This window comes from Fringilla coelebs, assembly GCF_963513975.1.
Source record: "Fringilla coelebs genome assembly, chromosome: 8".
Classification (NCBI taxonomy): Eukaryota; Metazoa; Chordata; class Aves; order Passeriformes; family Fringillidae; genus Fringilla; species Fringilla coelebs.
In genome coordinates, this window is record NC_140066.1 from 36,474,826 (window position 1) to 36,501,126 (window position 26,301).

A 26,301-nucleotide genomic window follows, 5' to 3' on the forward strand; every position below is an offset into this window, starting at 1 on the left:
CCGGGGGACGGGGCAGTGCTGGGAATGGTGGGACTCCATGGGCTCACAGGGCTTTTCCAGACACAATTCCATGGTTTCCAGCTCCTCAGGAGCATCACACCTCGGTGTGTGCAGTGAGTGCAGGCTACCCAGGGCCTGCTGAGGTTTGCTTGGTGCTGTTTCCATGGAAACTTCTCCATTCCATGTCACAAAGTGACCAGTGGGAAAGGGGCAAGCAGAGGCCAAGAGCCTTATCAGCCCGTTGAGAAAAAGGAATGAGGAAACTCTGAGCTCACCAGGAACCTTTTTATTTAAATATATAAAACATGGTATTTTGGCAAACATTCATTTTCTCATTAAATAAGGTAAAATCACAGAAGGGAGAAAGGCATGGCATCAGTAAAAACCAAGGAGAAGCCACCCTGTGGTTCATCTGCCCAGGGCCAGGGTCAGGTGCAGATTGATGTGGGACAGAAAAAGCCTGTAAGCAACAGCCTGCGGTAGGTACAGCAGAGAACCTGGAGTAACTGCTGGGGTTAAATAAATGTCCTGGCAAAAGCAGCTTTTAGTAGGCACTAAATCCAAATTCTACCTCTGAACTAGGACAAACTGATGGAGTTTTACCCACATGCTCCTCTCTTCCCACTGTGTCTCAACACCTTACACCTCCCGCCGAAGTGAACTAAGCAACACCTACCAGGGGAAAAGCTGCCCAGGGCAGCGAGAGCCCCTGGGAATTCCCGGATCATCTGTAAGGCCACTCCAGTCTGGGCTCATCCCTCCCTGTGGGGGCTGCAGGAGCAGGGTCAACATTCCCACCACAGGCGCAGGAGGGGCGGGATGGACACGGCCCAGCACAAGGGCTGCTGAAAGCTGGGACTGATTTAAACACGGAGCTGCTCTAATGCTCAGGTACTTCACTACAAAGCACTAAGGGACATTACAGCATCTGCCACGTGCTCATGGGGTTATCCAGCAGGGATTGATCCAGAAGGCTCTATGTGACACGGGAGCTCCAGCGTCTCCCTTCCCATTTTTAGACTAAACTAAAACAGGACACGGACAGGACACACACACACGGCGCCACGACCAGCTCCCCCTCCTCTGCACCTCCTGCGCTCCAGCTGCGGCTGCTCCGCTCCAGCTCCGCCCCGGTGCCTCTAAAAGGTGCTGCTGGAAGCCGTGGTGGTCAGGCGCCTCCCGATGTAAATCCTGCACAGGGTCAGAGCACACGGTCAGCCAGGCTGTGGTGCTGGGAATGCCCTCCCTGCCCGGCCACTGCCTCTGGAATTCCCGGCAGGAGCAGCACTGCCAGCCGTAACCAAGCAGGAACGGAACTGCTCCGGAGCCCAGCCCCAGCCCCAGTGACTGCCCCTGGTCTGGCAGCCCCCCCAGCTCCAGGGCCCAGCACCTGCCCCACGCTCCTGTGGAAAGAAAATATTGCCCATCCCTCCCAGGAGAGAATTAAAAAATCTACTGAGTAATTTAAAATTATATTAAATATTTTTAAATCTATGTCAGTGGAACTTAAAACTATTCAATATTAGTTTCTACTTTGCTGATCTCCCAGTTGTGAGATTAAGAGTCTCATCTCCAGTGGAGCCAAGTGTTGTGTGACTACAGTTCCAGTGTACAGAATTCCTCATTTCCCTGCCTCTTAATTGTTCTGAGAAATTCGCAACCAGGGAGAAAATCAGAAAACTTCAACCATCCAGCAATTCCATAGGCAGGAAGCACTTCCTGAATAACCATCTTGAACAAAGAGGGAATTGGGAATCAGAATCAGGCCTCAAAGAAAGCAGGTAAAATTTATTTTTTTTCAATTGAACCTTACCCTAGTCCAATGGCCAGCAGGTGAGAGAGCAGCAGGGATGGGAGGAAAACCTTCAGGAATTCCGCAGAGAATATCCCCCCTTTCTTCATGACACTGGTGTTCCTCATGCTGAGCGTGGCTGTGCGCCGGGGGTGCTTGAAGAGGAATTCCCTGGGTTTGGGGAAGGAAGGTGAGCTGTGTGTTCAGGCAGGAGGAGGAGAAGCTGCAGGAGCTCCCCCAGCAGCTGTGGCAGCACTCACTTGGGCGGGATGTTCTCGGGCCGGCTGGACCAGTCCCAGATCCAATCCGCGTTCTTCCTCAGCAGCCGCTCCACCTCCCTCCTCCTCTCCAGGAAATCCTCCTCAGACTGCAACCAAGAGCCACCAGCACTGGGCACCGAGCAGGGCATGGCTGCAGCCAGCACCACGGCCAGGCCAGCCCTGGCACCGAGCAGGGCATGGCTGCAGCCAGCACCACGGCCAGGCCAGCCCTGGCACCCACCTTCCCAGCTCTTCCCAACCCTTCCCAGCCCCTTCTGGGGAGCATTCACATCCCAGATCAGGAGCGGGAGCAGGGAGACCCGTCCTCAGAGCGGGGTGAGAATGGCAAAGACCATATCCCATATCCCATATCCCATATGTGCCTGAGACAAGACTGCCCTGGCAGTGAAATCCCAGAGCCAAGCATTTCATCCTTATGCACAGTCCCAAAATATCCCCAGCTCTGATAGACACAGGGATTCCTGCCCTATCCCAGCCCTGATGGACACTGGCACAGGGATTCCTGCCCTATCCCAGCCCCGATGGACACTGGCACAGGGATTCCTGCCCTATCCCAGCCCTGATGGACACTGGCACAGGGATTCCTGCCCTATCCCAGTTCCCAGCCCTGATGGACACTGGCACAGGGATTCCTGCCCTATCCCAGCCCCGATGGACACTGGCACAGGGATTCCTGCCCTATCCCAGCCCTGATGGACACTGGCACAGGGATTCCTGCCCTATTCCAGTTCCCAGCCCTGATGGACACTGGCACAGGGATTCCTGCCCTATCCCAGCCCCGATGGACACTGGCACAGGGATTCCTGCCCTATCCCAGTTCCCAGCCCCGATGGACACTGGCACAGGGACTCCTGGCCATGCTCAGAGCTGGCAGGTGTCGCTGGCAGTCCTTGCCCAGGTCCTGGCAGTGACCAGTTCTAGTCCCTGGCCATCCTGGGAGGCAGGTGAGCCTGGCCAGGTGTGTGATCACAGAACAAGCCCCCCCAGCTCCAGCTCTGGTGCAGTTACAGCACAAATGCTGAGTCAGGGCAGAGCTCCTGGCTCAGCTCAGCTCCATTCCACACAGCCCAGGCCTTGGGATAAAAATAGATCCTGCTCCCAGAATTCCAACAGCTCTGGATGCACACACTCATGGGATGGAAATAAAACTGTCCAGGCAGCTGGAATTCTGATGGCTTTCTAACTTGGGGTTATTTGTTCTCAAAGTCTACATAATGATCTTTAAACAGCTGAAGGGTGTTTCTGACAATATAAAATAATAATTTCCAGTAATAATTAACTTGCAGTACCACATTTAGCTAACCTAAAGCTGAGTCCTTGGAGTCTGGCAGGAGTTGTAGAAATGATGCAGAAAAATTCACTTCTTTGAAATACTTCCTTCCTCAAAATGTTTTGTGAGTCATTTTTTTCATATTAAAAGCTAATTTATTATACTGAAGACTTCAGATTTCAGCCTGTCATCCTGCAATAAGCCCTGTATTGATTAAATATGGTCAATGCACATTATTTCCCCCAGTCTTGTTGCAAATGTGTTTATTTGTTTTCCTTGCAAGGTAAACAAACCTACTAAGTGAAATCAGAAAGAACTGGGAGTTTTCCAAAGCAGCACATACTGAGGTTTTGTATTAATTGTTAAAATACCTGGAATCAAAGCTATGGCAGGGCTTGGAAATTGTGTAATTTTGGCTGCCACATTTAAATGACTCTAGAAATTCTTGCTGCTGTCAAAATATCTTTTAAAATTTCTACTGAATTGATGGAGGTGCATTGGTGGAGGACATAGGAAATGCTACCCATCAGCAGCCAAAGGGAAAGGGCAAATCCTTCTGAAAAATCTCAGTCACAGATTGGAAGACCAAACCAAAACATCCCCACGTGTCAGGAACAAACACAGCCAGGCTGGATCTGCCAGGGTTGCTGGGAGTTGTGGAAGTCTCTTCAGCAGCTTCTGCTGCTCCTGCCCAAAGCACAGGGAGTCAGAGCTGCCCTCTCCCCCAGCGAGGTGAGGATCTTACCTGGAAGCTGTTCTTCTCCCCACTGCTGTGGCTCTCTATCTCCAGAGCTCTGTGGCTGTCCTGGGGGGTCTGGGAGCGAGGAGGGCTGCACCAGGACAAAAGCACCAGGTGAGGTGTTCTGTGACACCCTGGGAGCTGGGCACTCTGCCCAGGAGTGCCCCAGCCATGCCCCAGGGGCTGCCACTGCCCAGCCACCACAGCCACCTCAGTCCCTGCTCTGATCCCCAGCCCTCTGCCCACGCTGCTGGAGAGCCCTGGCACAGAAACAACAGGCAGCAAACGAGGAGGGGCAGCGGGGTTTGGTCTGAATCCCCACCAGCCAGGCCAAGCCTGCCCTGCTGTGCAGTTTGAGTCCTGGAGTGTGGGCTTTTCCAAACACAGTTTAGGCTGGAGACCTCACAGCCCATCAAAATCCAGCAGATGCATTCATGGCACTGCCTGAGTGCCTGCCCCAGGGCTGGGCTGTTGTGTGGCACCCCTGGACATCTGCTCTGGTTTCTAGGCACACACGCACACACGTGTTCATATGGGAACACACACAGAACACCCCCCTATGCACACATGTGTTCATACAAATAGGCACGTGCACATTAACACACCCACGCAGCATTTCTGCACCTGGGACCCCCTGGTGACCTTGGCAGAGCCCCCTGCTCACCTGTCACAGTGGGAGCTCTCCCTGGAGCTGCTCCTGCCCGACTCGTGCTGGGCGTCCAGCAGGATCTTCTCCATGTCCCCGTTGTGGATGGACAGTGAGGCTGGCACCTGCTCCTGGCTCCCCGTGGACACAGAGCTGCCACTGCCACTGCCATTGCTGAAGTGCAGCTCCACCCAGGACCCTGGTGGGCAGAGAGCAGAGCTGAGCCCCGCAGCCTGAGGGCCGGAGTGACAGTGCAGGGACACGGGCCAGCCCTGCCTCCAGCTCATAAACAGCACGGAATGCAAAGGGCAGGCACTTGAGCTGGGAAGGCTCACAGGGCTGGGAAGCAGCTGCTCAGCAGTACATTGTGTTTCTCTCTGCATATACAGATCTTTTATTCTGGGACATGTTCAGTTTTTATTGTTCAACATAGGTGGCAGTCAAAATAATCTCAAGGACTTTTGCTGCCAAAGTTCAGTTATTCGTTGTTGAAATGATTTTGGGCTCCAGAGTGCAGCCTTTTTTCAGTGCCATTTGTAGGTGCTGCTGTTAAGCAACTGCGGGTGTGTGGCAAGGGCTGTCATGGGTTTGCTGCTAGCCGTATATTTAACACGGTCACATGGGCTTTGTTTTCCTAAGGGAGGGAATAACAACTCCCTCCTGGGCAGGGACAGCTCACTGCAGGGCCTGGAGCTGCTCCCTCCCTATAGAATCCCGGAATGGTTGGGGCTGGAGGGACCCCATATCCCACCAGTGCCACCCTGCCATGGCAGGGACACCTTCCCCTGTCCCAGCTGCTCCAGCCCCAGTGTCCAGCCTGGCCTTGGGCACTGCCAGGGATCCAGGGGCAGCCCCAGCTGCTCTGGGCACCCTGTGCCAGGGCTGCCCACCCTGCCAGGGAACAATTCCCAATTCCCAACATCCCATCCAGCCCTGCCCTCTGGCACTGGGATGTCCTGTCCCTCCAGCCCCCAGGAATAAGCTCAGGGAACAGAAAATACCCAAGTTACACACATGCCAGAGGAACCCCACTGTGAAACAGGAGTGGCTCAGCCCCAGCAGTGCACAGGGAACTGAGCAGCGAGAACAGGAGCAGGAGGGCAGCAGGAATTCCCTGGATTCTGGGCAAGGATGTCTAGGGAATCAGCAGGGAAAGGAGAGACAGGGACAGTGGTGCTCGGGCTGCTCAGGGAACAAAGGCACAGCAGGAGCAGCCGGAGCTGCAGGGTCCCTTCCCAGCCACCCAGCAGCACAGGAACCAGGTGGGAGAAGCCAGTGCAGGGGTTTAGCGTGAAGCAGGAACATCAGACCAGCAAAAATATCCCAGATATCCTGGCTGGGAGGAGACTGAGGGCTCCAAAATCAAATGGGAACAGCACAAAGCCAAACTGCCTCTTGTGCATCAACAACACGAGTATCTCCATTCCAAATACACAGACCTCCATCTGGACAGCCAAAGTACCACAAAACCTGCTGGACACAAACATTCCTGCCCACCGAGTTTGGAAGAGACGTTTTTCTTCCAATCCCCTTTTCCTTTACAGCTGGTTTGTTGTTGTTTGGGTTTGTTTGGGAATTTTCCCCTCCACGTGACAGTGCCTGGCATGTGGCAGGGAGTGTGCTCAGAGCCAGACAAACCCTTCCCTACCCTTTCCCCCAAAATCTAGGGAAGCTCAAGTTGTTACCAAAGAACGATCGCAACCACTACAGCTCAAATTAAGCCTTTATCTGCTGAAATCTTACTGGGTACAGCGCTGGGAATGCAGGATAAAGCAGGGAGAGGATTGGGATTGCAGCAGCAAGGGGACAGAAGATGTGGTTTACAATTTTCCCTTTTTTCCCTTCTCTTTTTGGACACTCCTCAGAGAAGGGCTGCGCTGGAGCACATGGAACAGGCTGTGATATCATCATTTAAAGGTAAAAGCAGCTGTGTTTTTATGAAGCTGGAAACACAAACAGACCGAAGCCCAGGAGAGGCAATGCAGCCCGGCCAGACGAGTCCCGCGGATGGCCTCGGGACAGAGGGGTCTGTCACGATATCCCAGCCCAGGACACATGTGCGAGCACAGACCAGCACTGCAAAGCACCGGATCAGCGCTGGGAAGCGTAATTTTCTTAAGATAGAGCTTTCAACGCTGGGAATTAAGAAGCAGAACTCCCCAGAGCGATAAGGATGCCCCTCAAGTCGCTACACCCCCCGTACCAGCCGCACTGTGTGGCTGCGCTGCGTTTTCCCTTCCCCGGCCGATCCTGGGCTATCCAACACCCGATCCCCCGCCTGCCCCGAGCCCTGCCCACAGGCACATCCACCGGGCCTCTTCCCCGGGACGCGGGGCGATAGACACGCACTGCGGCGCGCACATCGGCCACCGCAATCACCCGATATCGCGACCCACAAGGGCCGCGCGCGGGTCCGCCCGCAGCGCCCGGGCAGCGCCGCCCCTGCCCGCAGTGCCGCCCCTGCCCGCAGTGCCGCCCCTGCCCGCAGTGCCGCCCGGGCAGTGCCGCCCCAGCCCGCAGCGCCGCTCCCCGCGGCCTTACCCTGCAGGTTCTCCTCCTGAGGGCTCTGTCGCGACATGGCTGGCGGGCGGCCGGGCACGCACTGACCGCGCGCCGCCCGCCTCAGCAACGCCGCGCCGCCCCGGTGACGTCAGCGCCGCGCCGCCCGCCCATTGGCCAGCGCGGCGAGGCGGGACGGGGCGGGGCAGGGGTGGGGGGGCTGCGCTCCGTCCCTCAGCGTCCCCCCGGGCCGCCATGATGGCGGGGGGAGAGCGGAGCCGAGACGGGAAACGGGAGAGCCGGGACGGTTCCTGCAGGACATCATCATCATCATCATCCGGCAGGACATCATCATCATCCCGCAGGACATCGTCATCCCGCAGGACATCATCATCCCGCAGGACATCGTCATCCCGCAGGACATCGTCATCCCGCAGGACTCCCGCTCTCTGCCGGCTGAGCGCTCCGCACGGCCCGCCCCAGTCACACGGGGAACGCCGACACGGGGGGATTTCAAAAGAAAATCACGGAGGGGGTTTCAAAGAATACACGGAGGGATTTCATAGCAGACACGGAGGGGGTTTCGCAGCAGACACGTCCTTGCAAAGTCACAGCTTGCGGCCGCTAAGCCAGCCCCGACGGCGAGCGATACATGGCCTTAAAATAGGTAATAACCACAGAATGGTTGGGTTGGAAGGGACCTGCCAGCATCATCCAGTCCGACTCTCGGCCCTGCACAGAACAGCTCCAAGAAAATTAATAAATAAGAACAAATAAATAAATAATAGATAATAAATAAATCTCCTTTTGGTCTTTAATTGACACAATGCCATCATCTCGACAGCGGGAGCCACTTAACTCGTGTTGTTATTTGAAAGTAGATACTGATTCACTGCTGGGACGTTGTAAAGACAAACGCATAAAACCTGATTTTATTTAGCCAAGGTATTAACTCAAAGCATTCAGGCTTTTCTGCCTTGTCTGGAATTGTTTTCACCCGTGCCTTTCTGCAGCCGAGTCACAAAGCCCAAGTGAAATACATCAGTAAATTGTCTGTGAGTTGTTGCAAGAGTGAGGAATTGCCTTTAATTCCCAGAAGGACAAGGTCGGGGTGTGGGCACGGCACTCTGTACAGCCGGTGGATAAAGAGGGGCACCGGCTCTGTTCCAGTGGGGAAGAGCCGTCCGAGGCCGGGCCAAACGCCGGGTTTGACCGGGTAACGAGGGGCGGCTCCCGGTGTCTGCGCTCGGGGCCGCTCCTGCTCCTCCCGCAGAGCTCTGCTGCTCCCTGCTGCCGGCAGCCTGGCACCGGGCACGGCAGCCTGGGCACCGGGCACGGCAGCCTGGGCTCCGGGCACGGGGCACCGGGCACCGGGCACGGCCGCCTGGGCACCGGGCACCGGGCACGGGGCACGGCAGCCTGGGCACCGGGCACGGCCGCCTGGGCACCGGGCACGGGGCACCGGGCACTGGGCACTGCAGCCTGGACACCGGGCACGGCAGCCTGGGCACCGGGCACCGGGCACCGGGCACGGCCGCCTGGGCACCGGGCACGGCAGCCTGGGCACCGGGCACGGGGCACCGGGCACCGGGCACGGCAGCCTGGGCACCGGGCACGGCAGCCTGGGCACCGGGCACGGGGCACCGGGCACTGGGCACCGGGCACGGCCGCCTGGGCACCGGGCACGGCAGCCTGGGCACCGGGCACCGGGCACCGGGCACGGCAGCCTGGGCACGGGGCACCGGGCACGGCCGCCTGGGCACCGGGCACGGCCGCACGGGGCACCGGGCACGGCGGCCGCTCCTCGTGGGCACGGCAGGTTGTGCCTCTGGGACCTGCTCCTCTCCTGCAGCCAGCAGTGCCTGGAACGGGGCCACAGCAGGTTCTGGCTCCAGGATCTGCCCCTCTCCTGCCGGCACGCTGCCTCGGCTGTGGGGAACGGGGGGCTCAACGCTGCAGGCACACGGCAAGGACTGCCTGCCTCGGGAGGGACGTGGGGATCGCAGAATCACAGAACCCCTGAAGGGTTTGGGTTGGGAGGGACCTTAATTCCCACCCAGTGCCACCCCTGCCATGGCAGGGACACCTTACACTGTCCCAGGTGCTCCAGGCCCCATCCAGCCTGGCCTTGGGCACTGCCAGGGATCCAGGGGCAGCCACAGCTGCTCTTTCATCGGTCATTAACCGAATGCATTTATTTCCATGTATAATTTGATTGCAGAAACTCTTGGGTTATTGGCAGAAACCCCCTGTGCTGTCATCAGGAAAAATCGTGAATTTTGCTGTTGTTGGATGAAGTCTTTGAAAGGTTATAGATTTATTGCACTGAGATCCTCTGCACAGCCAGGACTCGCTCTAATCGTATTTACTTGCATGTCACAGATAATCATGTATTGATTAATTCCCTTTAAGCCAGAAACAGTGACCATTTCCTCCACAGAAAAACAAAGGCGATGATTTGGGTACGGAGTCATGCTTGCTGCTCAGACAGCTTCAACTTTGTGTTTGGTTTTCAGCCTCTGGGCTGGGCCTGACACGAGGGCTCAGCCCAGCTGTGAGGGACAGGTATTTCTTTCAGGCATTGCACAGAAGTTGTTTGTAATCCCAAACCCGTGATAAACTTGCATTAGTTTACAAATGGATAATATTCACTGACATTTCTTTGGTTTCTTACTTCTTAATAAAAATCAAAGTAATCCACCCACTTCCTAGCAGTACAATGTGAGACAGTGGGAATTTCAGGACTGATTTGGGAAAATGTTCCTGCAACTCCTGGCAGGAGGGGACAGCCGGGGGGTCGGGCTGTGCTCCAGGGAACAGGGACAGGAGCAGAGGGAACGGCCCCAGGCTGGGCCAGGGCAGCTCAGGGTGGGCACAGCAGGAATTTCCCCATGGAAAGGGGGCTCAGGCCCTGGCACTGCCCAGGAAGGGTCGCAGTGCCCGTCCCTGCAGGTGTCCCCTGGAGGTGGCACTCAGGGCTGGGGACAGGGTGGGGATGGGCACAGCTGGGGCTCCAGGGCTGGGAGGGCTTTTCCAGCCCAAATGATTCGGTGGTTCTGTGACTGTTGCTCTCCTGTGCAGACACAGGCTCAAAGCCCGCTGAAATCTGAGCACTCCCTGTCTGCATCCCCCGAGGGTTGGTCATTAACCTCCCTGGCTGCCTCTGGAAATGGAACCGTGCGTGTGTTTCATGCTGAGCATTTCTTGGAAGCAGGTTCATCATTAACCACCCAGCTGCTCTTGTGTCCTTTCCGTGCTGCTGCCGCTCACCCAGGCTGCTGCTGTGGGACAGTGCGAGGTGTCCCTGCCCACCACGGGTGGAACACGAGCCTTAAGGTCCCTTGCAGCCCAAACCCTTGTGAGATTTGCTGATTCTCAGATTTTATTCCATTTGGAGAGTTAATAAAAAGCCTGTGTGTGGTGTGGCCGCTGCCGTGGCAGGGCTGTGCTGTCCTGGGCCTTGTCTGTCACATTCCTCAGCAATCCCCACACGCTTTGTGCCGGTCTGTGGTGGCTGCACAGGGGCATTGATCCTGCCTGACCTGAGCTCGGTGTCAGAACCTGTGCTGGCACAGCTGGACAGGGCACAAACCCGGGCGTAAACCAAACCCAGAGCACTGCTGGTTGGCTTTTCAGTCTTACAAGGGAAGAAACTGACCACTTCCAGTGTGAATCAGAAAAGCAGAGCATGAAAATTCCTTCAGCTCTTCTTCACTTGCTAACTTCAGGTTTTTAAAGCCCATTCCATTTGTGTGCAGCTCAGCCCATGGAAGTTGCCAGAGGAATGCTTCTCCTGAGCACTTGCCAGCTGAAAAACAAACCCCCATTCTTTGAGTGATGCAAACCACTGCTGGGCTCTTGTGTAGGTCACTTACAACACTGCCTGGACGTGACTTGTTTTGCTTACAAACTCCCACAAAGTGTTGCAATTCAGCTCTAAAAATAGAAACCAGTTTTATTTGTCCCAGAGCTGTTGTTGTCCCAGCTCTCAGAGCCACAGCCAGTCCTGTTGTCTCCAAGTGCCACTACAAGTCCCTTTGGCAAAGGATAATTGAACCGCTGAGCAGGGAACAGGCAGGGGAACACAGCGTTGGGATCCACAAAAATACAAACAAGTTTCTAAGGAATCTTGTTAGCAGTCACGTGTTTCTTGTCCTGCACAGTTGTGAGCTTTGGATGGAAGGAAAATGAAGATTTTCTATGCAAAGTTCCAGATACTTAGCTGTTGTTGAAGAGGAAAAAAACCCATACCCTCCTTTCTAAAACTGAAAATTTTGTGTTCCAGGGTAGGTTTCTGCTTCCCAGCCCTGCACTCCTGTCATTCCTGTCAGCAGTTCATGGACATACATTGGGAACACTTTCCAGTCTTCTTCCCAGTGTTCACTATTTCTCATGTCAGGAGAACACAAAATCAAACAAATATGCCCCATATCCTATTTGCTTGTAGAGAACTTGGTGGTGTGGGGCTGTTAGAAGCATCTTGTACCCAAACGCATTTCTTTTATGCATATTTGTGATTCGTTTCTTGTGGAAAGGGGAATTTTCAGTGGGTGAGTGAGTATTGACAATGGATATTTCCTCAGGTGTGAGGAGCAGTGGGATACAGCACACTAGGGGTTCCAGACCTGCTTTATATCCATGGGTTTTAGTCCTCAAATTGAACCTTACAGGGCCTTGCAACAATTCCTGCCTTTTCCACCCTCCCAGCACTGCCAGGTCACTGCAGAGCACGCTGGCACCCAGGAATGCCATTCCTGTAAGAGATACACCCCAGTGCCTGCCCTGCACTTCCACAGGGGTGGGCTTCCATGGAACATGGAGTGAGTCCAGAGTCCTCTGCTCTGGAGCCAGCCTGGGACACCTGGAGGGGACTCACCTGGAGAAGGATCCAGGCAGAGCTCAGAGCCCCTGGCAGGGCCTGAAGGGGCTCCAGGAGAGCTGCAGAGGGACTGGGGACAAGGATGGAGGGACAGCACACAGGGAATGGCTCCCAGTGCCAGAGGGCAGGGCTGGATGGAAGATTGGGAACTGGGAATTGTTCCCTGGCAGGGTGGGCAGCCCTGGCACAGGGTGCCCAGAGCAGCTGGGGCTGCCCCTGGATCCCTGGCAGTGCCCAAGGCCAGGCTGGACACTGGGGCTGGAGCAGCTGGGACAGGGGAAGGTGTTCCTGCCATGGCAGGGTGGCACTGGGTGGGATTTGGGGTCCCTTCCAACCCAGAAGAGCCTGTGATTCCATGATTCTAGAACTTGATCCCGTCTCTATTGCTAGGAGCAAGTGCAAAGTCTGGCAGCTGTTTCTAAATCCAATTATCCTTCAGTCCCCCCCTGCCCTTTTCAGCAAGGCAGCCCTGCTGGAGGAGCAGCTCAGTGTGGGTTCCAGCTGTGCTGGGTGCAGAGCTTTGGCTTCCTCATGGCTGGGAATGCTGATCCTGGCCGGAGCGCGGGGCCCGAGCGCGTTTGGAACTGCAGCCTCGGCTGGCTGGGAAGGGACAGGGATGGAACGGGGGGAGCGGGGAAAGGAGGGCTCTGGAGCTGACCTCGGGATGGCAGGGATGGAAGGGCTGTGGAGCTGACCTCGGGATGGCAGGGATGGGAGGGCTCTGGAGCTGACCTCGGGATGGCAGGGATGGCAGGGCTCTGGAGCTGACCTCGGGATGGCAGGGATGGCAGGGCTCTGGAGCTGACCTCGGGATGGCAGGGATGGAAGGGCTCTGGAGCTGACCTCGGGATGGCAGGGATGGAAGGGCTCTGGAGCTGACCTCGGGATGGCAGGGATGGAAGGGCTGTGGAGCTGATCTCGGCAGGCAGGGATGGAAGGGCTGTGGAGCTGACCTCGGGATGGCGGGGATGGCAGGGCTCTGGAGCTGATCTCGGGATGGCAGGGATGGAAGGGCTGTGGAGCTGATCTCGGGATGGGAGGGCTCTGAAGCTGATCTCGGGATGGCAGGGCTCTAGAGCTGACTCGGCAGGCAGGGATGGGAGGGCTCTGGAGCCGGGTACAGTGCTGATCTCGGATGGGACGGCTCTGGAGCTGATCTCGGCAGACAGGGATGAGAGGGCTGTCGAGCAGGAGTGGTGCTGATCTCGGGAAGGGAGGGCTCTGGAGCAGGAGCGCTGCCGGTCTCGGGAAGGGAGGGCTCTGGAGCAGCAGCGCTGCTGACGTGCTGCCGGAGCTGCAGTGACTCCGCAATGGCTGAGCCTGCCGGCACTGAGCTCATCCCGCAGCCTGCCGGGGAAAGCTGTCCTTAGCTCCTCCGACTGCTCGGATCCGCGCTCGGGCTACGTGGTGAGCACATCTTACTCTACGCTTGGGGGATTTTTAGTATTTTTTTGTTTTATTTTCCTTCTCTGTCCTCTCAGCGCTACCCTGGACCAATCGATGCATCACTTCTCATCTGATCCCACTGTTTAGAGGACAGAAAGGGAAAATAGAAGCATCTGCACCAGGGATGGATTATTTTTTTAGCCTTTTGCAGTATGAATCGTAAAAAATCTCTTTAAATGTGTCTGCTCGAGCAGCCTACAGGTTTTATCTGGAGTGCACTGCAGGAAGGGACTCCCTTGGTGTGCAGCATGAGGGAGTGAGGTTTCTGCCTACCTGTGCTCCGTAATTAGCATCTACCTGTGCTTGCTAATGAGTGCCTAACTGTGCTCCTTAATTAGTGCCTGCCTGTGCTTATTAATCAGTGATCACCTGTGTAACGTATCTATAAATATGGACATAAAGTGTGACAGACAGATTTGCTGCACATGACCCATCTGCTGCCGAAGGGCTTTGCAGGCTCCATTTTCAGGTGTGCTGTTTGGCATTCTGTGTTGAGGTTATTTCCTCCGGGGTGGGGATGCCACGGCTCTGATGTGCAGGGCTGCGCTCTTGGGTGCCAGGAGGGGATGGCTCTGCCTGGCACTGGGGCCCAGCTGCACCTTCCTGCTCCGTCTGCTCCTCAGGATTTTATGGAGTCTCTGTCTGTGTGATGCAGCTGAAATGCCAGGGTCAGAGATCGCTGCTGAGCCTCCTCTGCAGCTGTAGGTGCTGGTGTTTGGGGTAACACACGCCCTGATGCATCGCTGTGACAAATAATCTGTGTCTGTGCTCGCCGAGGAGCCGATTGGGGCATTTCCTGTTGGCTGAACTCTGTGCACGGCGTGTCTCAGAACTGCTTCCATGGCAATCCTGTCCAGAGGAGAGCAGGCTCCCCATCCCTGGCAGTGCCCAAGGCCAGGCTGGATGGGCCCTGGAGCACCTGGCAGCGTGACATTGGTGTCCCTGTCCATGGTAGGGTGGAATGGGATGTGCTTTAAGGTCCCTCACAACCCAAACCAGTCTGGGCTTTTGATTCTATTCTGTGCTATTTAACCTAAAAAAAGAAAGTTATTTTATTTTTCTTCCCAGCTGCTTGCTCTCTCAGTCATTTTAAGTGTGATTTATCTCATCCAGATTCCTTTTCCTTTCAGTTCATGGGATGCCTCTACTGACACTGCTAAAAATGGGACAGAGATTAGAAAACACATTGGAGTCGGGTTGACTTTTGCCTGTTATTTCACACATTGTGATACAGCCAGAGAAATGTGTGTAGTGCAAAATAATAATTTCCTGGCGAGAAAGACTCACAGCTGTCAGCCTGGGCTCTCTCTCTGGACATGCAGCATCCTTAACCTGCCCCCCTCTGCACTTGGGCTCCTCTCTCTGTGTAAGGGCTCGCTGGGTGCTTAATATATGCTCAAAACTGGAAGTTTCTCAGGACAGATTACTTTACTTTGCAGTGGAATTTCTGCCTGGTTTGTGTTGGCTCTTGGCAGTTCCTGACCCACAGCCCCTTGTTCTTCACCTGCAAATACCAGGCTGGTAGGAATTTTAGTGTTTGCAGTGGTGATTAAGAGGACAGTGGGACCAGTACGAGGCCACAGGGAAGTGCATTTGTCACCAGGGCCCTGGTGGAGAAAATAACACCCCACTTGAATGAGGCTTTAAAGAATGTGCTGAAGGCTCATGGGTTGTCTTGACAAATACCAGTCTGGGATGTATTTGTGGAACTGTGTGCCTGTAAATCCCTCCCTTGGTATATGCTCAGTTGTCAACACCTCCCACGTGGTGAAGTTTCACCAAGTTTCCCAGTGCACTGTCAGTTTACATGAAGAGTAAAACTTTGCTTTTTTTCCTTAAAATGCATCTCTAAAATATTATTTTTTATTGCAGATGGCTTGAATTCAAAGTAGCATCAACAAATGAATGTTAACAAGTGAAGGCCTTTAAATAATGATCTTTAACATTTTCCCCTAAAACATGTGTTCTCAGCTTGTCACCTTCTGTGCTGCAGCTCTTCATGTATGATCAGGAACAGAGGCTTGGCTTAAATGGAAAAATAATTTAAGAAGCAAGTCCTAAAAATTTTACACATCCTGGTGGACTGGGATGTAGGATTTGAACCCATCCAACCACTCTGGGAACGAGACTCTAAGAGCACTGACCAATTTTAAGACACATAACAACATTTGTAGAAATATATTTTATGGTAACAGCAGACAAATACCAGCCAATACTTCAATCCAAACGAAATCACTCATGGGATCCTGTCTTTATGTGCCCACAGTGGGCCAGGAGCAGGTACCTGCATGCAGAGGAGGAGAGAGCTTCCTTCTCCCAGGGCACTGAGTGTTGGCTGCTGGAGTGGCTGAATGCTAATCCATTTCTAGCAGTCATTTCACCTGGAAAGATAATTCCTGATTTTCCTTGGCAACCACAGCCAAACGTGCCATGCCCAAATAAACCCCCAAAGGTCTCAGAGCTGAGCAGAATTCTGTAGAAGTGACTCTAATGGAGAATGACATGGTGGCAGGTTTTTGAAAGTCCCCTCGTTCCTGTGCAGACCCTCAGCTCTTCTCAGGCACACCTGATCAGGGATTTGTGATTCACTGCTGCTGTGCAATGGAGATGAGGGTTCAATGGATTTCATCTGGGCAGCAGAGGCACTGCCTGAGGAGAGACAGCTGGGAAAGGCTTGGGAGAATGTCTGGAGGATGCATGGGTTTCCTCAAACACGCAGCCAGCAGCAGGCTGTGGAGTCCTGGCTGTCCTCAAGTCCAGCAGAGCTCCTGGGGCTGGAGCTGTTGCACTGGGCTGTGGTCACTGACCTTGGCAAGGTCACCTGCCAGCAGGGACCCTTTGAAGGGTCACTTTAAGCTGCAGAAGGTGGTTTTCCTGCCCCCTCAGCTCATGGTCCTGGCTGTGCTGGCCCTGTTGGTGGTTCCAGCCCAGCTGGCCCAGCCTGGAGGCACAGCTGCCCAGGGAGGGGCTGCGGGCTGGGCCTCGACCCCACAGCTCTCCCTCACTCCTGGGGTGGGATCCTGGGCTGGGCTGGGCTGGGAGGGCCCTCAAAGCTCATCCCATTCCTGTAACCATCCAGGTTTTACCAAGGTGAGGCACAAAGGGCTGAGGCACCACGAGATCTGACCAGGGTGTGTTAAACTGAGTTTGCTACAAGCATTGTCAGATCAGGCAGTAGCCAGTGGCCACTGGTTTGTTTGCTCCCAGGGCTGTTGTGCTGGTTCTCAGTGTCCCTGAGATGGTCCCTGCTGTGCTGCTGTCCCCTCTGAGTGCTGGGCTCAGGTATCCTTGTGTTGGGTTTGTGGCACTTGGTTATGGTACAAGGGAATGGTCTTGAAGGAAAATTTATTTCCGTCCTGTGCAGGATAGCAAGCAACTGGAACACACTCAGTGGTCAAGATTTATCCATTCTATCGCAGATAATGCCTGCAGAGGTTAAAAGCCCTTTCTCTCCAAACAAAATGCTTTTGGGATTTCTACTGTGGCTACTAATGACTAATTAAAAACTTGCTGTACTGGTAGATCCCAACTTTTCCCTGCCTGAGCTCTCCATGTTCCCAGCTGTCGCTGAAGGGGGTGGAATGGATTTGGGGTGTGTAAGCCAGCCCTGGTACATCCCAGAGCTGTGCAGGGTGGATGTGGGGTGTGTCAGCCAGCCCTGGTCCATCCCAGAGCTGCTGGGAGCACTGGGGAGGGTCCTGCAGGGCTGGCCCGGGGCTGGGGCAGCCTTGTCCCAACAGGGGAGCCCTTTGCTGTCTGTGCTGCCTCTGGAAGGGTTCCCTGCGTGGCGGGGCACTCCCACTCTGACTGGTGCCTGCTCTTCCCTCAGTGTTCCCCCTGCAGCTGGGGGAGCCCAGGGGCAGGGCTGGGGGCTCCTGGCTCCCCTGCCCATCACAGCCCCACGGCTCTGCCTCTGCCCCCTCACCTCTGGGGAAAGGGGGCTCAGGGGGGACCTGCTGGTCAGGGAACAGGGACAGGAGGAGAGGGAACAGCCAGCGAGGCTCAGGGTGGATATTGGGGAAAACTATTTCATGGAAAGGCTTGTGCAGCCCTGCCCCAGGCCGGCCAGGAGTGTTCAAAAAGCGTGTGGATGTGGCACGTGGGGACACGGCCGGTGGTGGCCTCGGCTGTGCTGGGCTGACAGCTGAACCCAGCGAGCTCAGGGGGCTTTTCCAGCCGTGAGGATTCCACAGTTCTGTGATTTAGCAGCACAGTCAGAGACAAATCAAAACAAGCCTTGGGGACAGAGGGTGGTCTTTGGGTTCAGATTTCTCTCCTTTCCTGAATACACAGCTAGCTCCTGAGTACGCAGCTGGTTCCTGAATTGGCACATGCAGAAATTCCAGTTCCACATATTGCCCATCCCAGTCCCTAGGGACAAAACCAGCACTGCCAAACCCTGGACTTTGCTGGTGGGCAGAGTGGCAGTGGAAGGGAATCCCATCAGGTTTGATTCCCTTAGGACACACTCAGGTGCAGCAGGAGTTAAAGGAGCTGCTTGGTGGGTGCCCCTTGCTCCCTGTCAGTCACCCAGCAGCCTGACCTGCTTCCAGCCTGAGGGAACTCTGCCAGGAAACACCTCCTAAACAAAGGCATTTTCTTGCTTTCTTTGGTCAGGATTTTTTTTCTTTTTAATTCCCCTCTTGCTAAAATACCCATGTGTGTCCTAGGACTGACATGGTTTTGGCCTGATAAGGTTTTACAACCACAAATCGAGTTTAAAAAACATAGTGGAGAAGCAAGGAATGCAGCAAATAGGATATATCATGGCTATGAAGAGGAATGCAAAGCCAGGAATGCTTAAAGCCTTCCTAGAGTTGTGCTGCAGGAAATAAGAGGTGGGAATGGATGCTGAGACAGGAAAAGCAGAGCCACAGGGATGGGGAGAGTCACTAAGGCTGGCGTCAGAGCTGGCAGGAGCAGACAAATATAAACATGGTCTTTTCCCTCAAAGCTGTCTGTGGTGTTTGGGGAGTTTGGGGGCAGTGGGATGGGTGGTTTACTGTGGGAGCAGTAACAGCTCCATGAGGGGAACAAGTTGTTGGTGAACTCGGTGTTCTGCATAAACCTGTGAGACCAAAGAGAAGTAAATGCTCTGCTGAAAATATCGTTGCTGTTGTTTAAAAATAAGCCAGTCAACAACTGAATTTGAGACTGAAGAGTATTTCCCAGGCAGGAATGTCTCCTTCCTGCTCGTGTTCCCGTGTCAGTCGGCACGGGGCGTCGGGGAGTGGCAGTGAGCAGACGCAGCTGCAGGCAGGGATGTCTGCACAGGCAGGGATGTACTCACACACCCCAGACCCCAGCCAAGGGCAGGCAGCAAAGACCCCAGGGCTTGGTAAAACAACAGCTGCAGCTCTGGGAGGCAGTTTGGAGGTTCTGTTGTACACCAGCACTCGGAGGCTCGGGTGATTCAGCCCCTGATGAGCCTGGCTGTGACCAGGGAGCTGCAGCTCTCCTGAGGGGTGCTGTCCTTGTGCCTTTAGGAATGTTATTTCATGGCTGCTTATTTCACATTAATGACACTCATCTATTTGAAGTAACATGTGTGCCAACTTAGGGCCTTCCACTTTCCCTGCAGTTCTGAATTCCAAGCTGGCTCGACTCACACAGAGTAAAATTTCCTGAGATATTTTTTCATGTTCTTTATCACCCAGATCAGTTTTGTTTCATCCAAATTGAGGCTATCAGCCATGCAGGCCTGGTAGGAGCCATTTCTGACACCAGTTGTTATTTCATTGCTGTTGTGTTCTCATGCTCAAGCCCAGTGCTGGCTCTGCCTTGTGTCCTGCCCACTGCTGACAATAAAGTGCATTGAACATCAGAAATGTGAGGTGGAAACCTAGCTGGGCCAAGCTTTCCCCTGGAGATCAGTCCTGTGTCATTTGCTGTGCAGCCCCCACAGGCCAGGTCCTGACTGCCAGCCATGCCTGGGTGCAGTGGGGCTGAGCACGGGAGCCAGCCTGCTCTCAGAAACGTGGCACTGTCTCAGTTGTTGTCTCCTCGTGAGCAGAGGGCTGGGAGGGCGCTCAGAGAGAAAAGATCTGTGTGAAATGTCACATTTAGCAGCCTTCCAGCACCTCTTCAGAAAGTCTCGTTTGGATCCTGAAATATGGGTAATATTCTTGCTGGGATACAGGATTAGTTTGGGTTTTTTAAAAAAAATTGCAGCACATCGACTTTGAAGATGAAGCATAAAAATTATTTTTAGCATTTGATGCTAAGTCATCAGAGATGATAAAGGAGAAAGAACAACATTTATAGCTCCCTTCTCTTTGGCAACAGCAGAAAAACCCCATCCTCCTTCCTGGCTGAGTAAGGAGATCTCCTCAAAGTGGACCCCAAATCCCATCAGTGCCACCCCTGCCATGGCAGGGACACCTTCCCCTGCCCCAGTGCCACCCTGCCATGGCAGGGACACCTTCCCCTGTCCCAGCTGCTCCAGCCCCAGTGTCCAGCCTGGCCTTGGGCACTGCCAGGGATCCAGGGGCAGCCCCAGCTGCTCTGGGCACCCTGTGCCAGGGCTGCCCACCCTGCCAGGGAACAATTCCCAATTCCCAATCTCCCACCCAGCCCTGCCCCTGGCACTGGGAGCCATTCCCTGTGTCCTGTCCCTCCATCCTTGTCCCCAGTCCCTCTCCAGCTCTCCTGGAGCCCCTTCAGGCCCTGCCAGGGGCTCTGAGCTCTCCCTGGAGCTGCTCTTCTCCAGGTGAGCCACCCCAGGTGTCCCAGCCTGGCTCCAGAGGGGCTCCAGTTGCAAAATAGGGATTTAAAATTCTTGATTTTAATTAAACATAAGTGCTTCTAAAAATTCAAATGCCATTCTAAAACATTTCAGTTTCATTTTTGACAGCATCTCAATTTCTCATCTTAATGTTTTGACTAAAATGATTGAGAAATAAATCCATCACCAAAAAATGCTCCAGGCAGCAAAGTTCACCCCAGCAGCTGTGTGGGGTAGTGGGGTCCCCATCCCTGGAGGTGTCCCAGGAACTCCTGGAGGTGACACTCAGAGCTCTGGGCTGGGGACAAAGTGGGCACCAGGCACAGCGGGGACTCCGTGGGCTGGGATGGCTTTTCCAGGCGAAACCATCCTGTGACATTGTGTGTCAGACAGTGCCTTGTGCCTGCAGCCTGCAGCCTGTGGGGCCCACTGGAAAGCTCAGTCACTGCTCTGCAGCAGCTCCTGCCCTTTTTCAACAGGAAGGGAAGAGGCAGAAGAGCAGCAGGTTTGGCCTCCATGGCAACGGCAGCAGCTCCAGCCGTGCCTGGGGAAGCTGCTCCTGAGCACGGGTTTGTTTTCAAAATCTGCTTGGCACCAGCCCCTTTGGCAGCAAAGAGAGTCGTGTTTTCCTCAGTGCAGTGAGGAGAGGAACGTGCCACTCTGCAGGGTCGAGCAGGGCTCTGGGATCCCTCTGGGGGCTGCTGGGGACAGGCCTTGCCTGCACTAAAGGGGAGCAGGGCAGGACAGGGAAGCTGGGCACTGAGAGCCCCTGTTCAGCTCCAGACAGGGCATTTCCCTTCCATCCCCCCTGGTTTGTATCCTGCACTAAAGGGGAGCAGGGCAGGACAGGGAAGCTGGGCACTGAGAGCCCCAGTTCAGCTCCAAACAGGGCATTTCCCTTCCATCCCCTCTGGTTTATATCCTGCACTAAAGGGGAGCAGGGCAGGACAGGGAAGCTGGGCACTGAGAGCCCCTGTTCAGCTCAAACGAGGCATTTCCTTTCCATCCCCTCTGGTTTGTATCCTGGAGGAAAGGGGAGCAGGGCAGGACAGGGAAGCTGGGCACTGAGAGCCCCAGTTCAGCTCAAACAGGGCATTTCCCTTCCATCCCCCCCGGTTTGTTTCCTACTCTGCTGGAAGGTTCCCAGCCCAGGCACGGGTTGGAAGTGTCCAAGGCCAGGTTGGACATTCTGCCTGGGATGGTGGAAGGTGTCCCTGCCATTGTGGGGTGGAGTGAGAGGAGCTTTGAGCTCCTTTTCAACCCTAACCAGCCTGGGATTTTAAGGATATAACAAATACAAGGGTCAGACTGCTGAAAGCAATGGCTGAGTTGGAGATGGAGAGGTTACAGCCTTTCCTGGGGTCTGCCTCCGCCTCCCAGAGGTGTTGCTGGTGTGTAATTAGGGGCAGTCTGCCCCTCCCCGGTGCTGGTGTGTCTGGGGCACTAATTACAGGTGTGTAATTAGGGGCAGTCTGCTGGATTCTGGCCTTGGGGGGTCGGGGCTGCTTCCCCCTTCCCTTTGAAGCCAGGCCAGTGCACAGAGCTGCTGTGAGGAGTCTGGCAGCAGGAGCACAGCCAGCCCTGCTCTCCTGGGGGTTTGGAGGCTCTTTTAAATTGGGATTCTCTTGTGCCTCAGGCTAATATTGATTCTTTTCTTTTCTGGTTTTATTATTTTTTATTGAAGTATTCACCTCATGTCTCCTGCATGACATGAAAATTTCATTCTTCTGCTTTCTTACTCATTCACTCATTGAATCCATTCTAAAACTCTCAACTGCACCTTGTATTTCTCTTTTTAAAGAAGATGCTGTTCATTGGTTCACACCTGAAAACTGTACCTATGGTCCTAATATTTTAGTGGTTTGAACATATTTATGTCTGCAGAGATGTCAGAATTCCCTGTGTACCTCTTCTGCAGCAACTCTTGGCTGCTGCTGGAGCACCCTGTGTGATGGTCAGAAGCTTTGTAACCCTGAGGACTTTGTTAAATCCATGGAAATTTGCAGGATGTGTTTGGGATTCAGTGGTGCCAGCACCAGACGGAAAACAAGACAGTCCTTTCATGTGAATGGCATCTGCATTCTTGCTTCTAATTAAAAAATCGAAGGGAAAAGCTTTCTGTAATTAAAGGACGTGTTTGCTAATTTGTCACAGGCTGACTCTGGAGCAGTTCTGGTTGGAATGGATCATTCTGGAAGTAACTTCCAGCTCTCCCTCTCCACAAGAGCAGGCTGAGCAGTTCTCTGGTCACAAATGCCAAGGGCAGGGCAGGGCTGAGTAGGGACAGGACAGTGTCCGTGTGTCCAACCCAGGCTGCTGGGCCTGCAGCCGTGGCCCTCCTGCAGACACCTGCCCAGGTGTGGGGTGGTGCCAGAGCTGGGGATGCCCTGGCAGGGGCTGGGGGGTCGGTGGGGTGGGCCAGCTGCTGCTGCCGAGCTGCTGGAGCTCGGGCTGTGCCGGTGGCAGCCGCAGGTCGCCCAGCTGGGTCGTACCCAGCTCCTGCCCACCCAGGCAGGCTCAGCCTGGGGCACACGGGCATCTCAGCCCTTCCCAGCTCCCCTGAGACCCCGCTCAGGGACCCCTGGGCTGTCCCTCCCTGCTGTGGGCACTGCAGAGCCCCGGGACCTGGTGGGCTCTGGCCCATGGCTCAGGGCTGTGGCTGGGGTGGGGAGCTCTTGCCCTGCCTGGTCCCATCCAGGGGGATCCTGCGGCCTGTGGAAAGGCTGGAGGGATCCTCCCAGAGCCAGCCTCACTCGCGGGGCTCTTGCTGCCATCCCTGCCAGCCTGCCGGGGCTCCCTGGGCAGGGCTCCTGGGGCAGGGGCTCCTAGGCAGGGGCTCCCATTCCCATTCCCGTTTCTGTTCTTGTTGTCATTCCTGTTCCCGTCCCCATTCCCGTCCCCATTCCCATTCCCATTCCCATTCCCATTCCCATCCCCATTCCCATTCCCATTCCCATTCCCGTCCCCATTCCCGTTCCCGTTCCCGTTCCCATTCCCGTCCCCATTCCCGTCCCCGTCCCCGTTGTCCCTGTTCCCATTCCCGTTCCCATTCCCGTCCCCATTCCCATTCCCATTCCCATTCCCGTTCCCATTCCCGTCCCCATTCCCATTCCGATTCCCGTTCCCATTCCCATTCCCGTCCCCATTCCCATTCCCATTCCCATTCCCGTCCCCGTCCCCGTTCCCGTCCCGTTCCCGCTGCCGTTCCAGCCCGGCCCGGGCACCCGCCGCTCCGGCCCTGCTGCCCGGCTCGCAGCCGCCCAGCTCCCCGGCTGGCAGCGAGACGTCCCCTTTGCTTTTCGCTCCGGCGCAGGTAGAGGCCGGCAGTCTCTCCTCGCTCCCTCAGCCCCAGTTCCCATGCAGGCTTTGCATTTGATTTTTCTCCCCCAAGAAGCCGTTTCCTGTTGTCGTAACGTAGCCAGATGGGGAGGGTTCAGTGGAAATACCTCGGGAGAGGCTGGCAGAGCAGCGGATCCAGGAAGCAGATCCTCCCCGTAATATCGGCACGGTTTGGTAAGTTCCATCTGAAAAATAAAAAGCTGCTCCTTTGCTGAGTCACAGCCCCTCGGAGCTGGAGCCGTGACAAGCCGGGAGCCGCCGCTGCTGGAGTTGGGCTGAGGTGAGCGGAGGGCTCCGGGATCCCGCCCGGTGCTTTTCTCGCCTGAAATGATGTTTTGAACCTCATTAAGGGCTCTGTAAGTTGGACGCCGTCCGTGGGAACGTGCAGCGGCCCTGGTGGCCCGCGGGGGGGGCGGCACGGCTGTGCCGAGGCAGATGCCGGGCACATCCCGGGCACATCCCGGGCACATCCCGGCCACGTCCCGGCCACGTCCCGGGCACATCCCGGGCACGTCCCGGGCACGTCCCGGGCACATCCCGGGCACATCCCGGGCACATCCCGGGCGCGTCCCGGCCGCGTCCCGGGCACATCCCGGCCACATCCCGGGCACATCCCGGGGCACATCCCGGGCACGTCCCGGGCACATCCCGGGCACGTCCCGGGCACGTCCCGGGCACATCCCGGGCACATCCCAGGCACGTCCCGGGCGCGTCCCGGCCGCGTCCCGGGCACATCCCGGGCACATCCCGGCCACGTCCCGGGCAGCCCCGGCCGGGGCACGGAGCGGCTGCGGGCGCTGCCGGCGGCTCGGGATGCGTGTCCCGGGCAGGACCGAGCCCTGCCCCGGGCTGGCAGCTCCCGGAGGGGCCGGAGAGCCGTGCCCGCGGCCAAGGGCAGCTCTGCCGTGCCGGTGTCGGGGCCGGGCCGGTGCCGGGGCAGGCGGAGCTCCCCCCGCAGCAGCGCCGGGGCCGAGGCTGTGCCGGAGCCGCTCTCCCGTTCCGGGCTGTCCGCGCCGGACAAAGCCCTGTGCAGCCACGGCCCGGGGCTGCTGCAGCCCTGGCACCGGCCTTTGTCTGCTGCCGGCCCGCTGCTCCGTCCGTGCCCCGTGCCCGGTCCCGGGGCTGCCGATGCCCGGTCCCGGGGCTGCCGATGCCCGGTCCCAGGGCTGCCGGTGCCCGGTCCCGGGGCTGCAAAAGCACCATCCCAGGTGTTTGTTTCCTGGAGCTTTTTTATCTCCTCTAGCCCACGGAACTGGGTGTCAAATCCAGAGGAATATATACAGGGAGGAGGGAGCTGGGATTGCTGAAGGAAAGACAGGAGGGTTCCCTTACAGCAGAGAACCTGCAGGTAGGACAGGGACACTGGAGCATTTCCTGAGCACCACTAAAATGTGGCATTTGACGCTTGAAAGTAATTCTAGTTCTGTTGAAATGCTGCCAAGATATTATTATCTAGACAGAAAAATGGTCTTGGGCTACTATTTCCAGTGTCTCTGTGGTCATTTCAATCACAGATTTCATTTTTAAAGCAAATCTGAAGTTGTTATTATTGTTAGACATGTTTTCCTTGTACTTTTTAATAAGCTTTTAGAAGTTTTTAAAAGCTCAGCATCTTTTGGAGCTGTGGTGTTGCTGATCCATGGGTGATCAGCCCACCACCAGCTGCTGAGCACTGCAGGTGACCGTGGCCTGAGCTGACATCCCTGAGGGATGGAGCAGAATCATGGAATCATAGAGTCACAGAATTTATAAAGTTGAAAAAACCCTTGGTGATCATCAAATCCAGATATTGACCCACACCACCACCATGTTCACCTCTAAACCACGTCCCTAAGGGCCGCATCTGCATTTCTGGAACACTTCCAGGGATGGTGACTCCATCACTGCCCTTGGCAGGATTGGACAGCCCTTTCTGTGTAGAAACTGTCCCAGATCGCCAGCCTGAACCTCCCCTGGTGCAGCTTGAGGCTGCTTGCTCTCACCCCGAGGAATTGAGCTGGGCCCCTCTCCTCCTGGCCCCTTGCCCACCCTCCCGAGCCTCTGGGCTCTCCCCTCTCCTCCTGGCCCAGCAGGGCTCTCCCAGCCGTCCCCAGGACACCTGTCCCCTTCCACCTTGCACCAGGCAAGAGCACAGCAGGAGCTGTGATTTCACCACAGGAGCAATTAAATGAGAAGGACAATGCTCTCCCCCAAAGGCAGAGCGCAGGCACCAGGGAGGGCCGGTCCTGCCCTGCCCTGCCCTGCCCTGCCCTGCCCTGCCTGCCCTGCCCTGCCCTGCCCTGCCCTGCCCTGCCTGCTGCAGCTCGGGCTGATGGGCTGGGCTGGGCTGGGCTGGGCCGGGCTGGGCTGGGCTGGGCTGGGCTGCAAAGGGCTGACCTGACCTGACCTGACCTGACCTGACCTGTGGTGGCTGCTCTGGTCCCCGCACCAGGGACTCAGCTCCTGCCTTTTCCTGCCCAGTGATGGTTTGGCCCCAGGAGCAGCAGACCATGGACAGCTGCTCCCAGGGTTTGTGGTGTGTGATCCCAAGTCAAAGATTCATCTTGCCACCGGAAAAAGTTTCATTTCCTGCCAGTGCCCACAGGGTGGTTTCTTGTTCTTGCATTAGTAAAAAAAGGACTGAAACATCCTTTTCACCTACGCAGTATCAATCATTTAATAACTTCCTGTTCAATGTCCTTCCAAA

At 55.7% G+C, this 26,301-nt stretch overlaps 2 protein-coding genes across 21 annotated transcripts in view; one reads left to right on the top strand and one right to left on the bottom strand.

Annotated features, from left to right (window-relative positions):
* Positions 1–271: 271 nt before the first annotated feature.
* On the bottom strand, positions 272–7,411 carry BNIP3 (BCL2 interacting protein 3). The gene is made up of 6 exons (XM_084210906.1): positions 7,270–7,411; positions 4,747–4,927; positions 4,089–4,173; positions 2,053–2,159; positions 1,814–1,963; positions 272–1,191 (listed from the first exon to the last, which is right to left on the bottom strand). The coding sequence occupies exons 1-6, from the start codon at positions 7,304–7,306 to the stop codon at positions 1,140–1,142; spliced, it is 612 nt and encodes a 203-aa protein (XP_084067032.1). The 5' UTR covers positions 7,307–7,411; the 3' UTR covers positions 272–1,139.
* A 5,878-nt stretch (positions 7,412–13,289) lies between these two features.
* The window catches only part of JAKMIP3 (Janus kinase and microtubule interacting protein 3), a 61,142-nt gene continuing 48,130 nt past the window's right edge, over positions 13,290–26,301 (top strand). For all 20 annotated transcript variants that reach the window (XM_084210709.1, XM_084210725.1, XM_084210726.1 and 17 more), the window contains exon 1: positions 13,290–13,513. The gene's annotated coding sequence lies outside the window, so the exon portion shown is untranslated. The remainder of the gene's footprint in view (positions 13,514–26,301) is intronic.

Bases quoted from the DNA above. Each gene is read 5' to 3' on its own strand.
- BNIP3 (XM_084210906.1), bottom strand. From the start codon at position 7,306: ATGTCGCGACAGAGCCCTCAGGAGGAGAACCTGCAGG. The intron at 4,174-4,746 runs GTGAGCAGGGGG...GTCCTGGTGCAG, and splicing joins GAGAGCTCCCACTGTGACAG to CCCTCCTCGCTCCCAGACCC. The intron at 2,160-4,088 runs GTAAGATCCTCA...TCTTGGTTGCAG, and splicing joins GGGAGAAGAACAGCTTCCAG to TCTGAGGAGGATTTCCTGGA.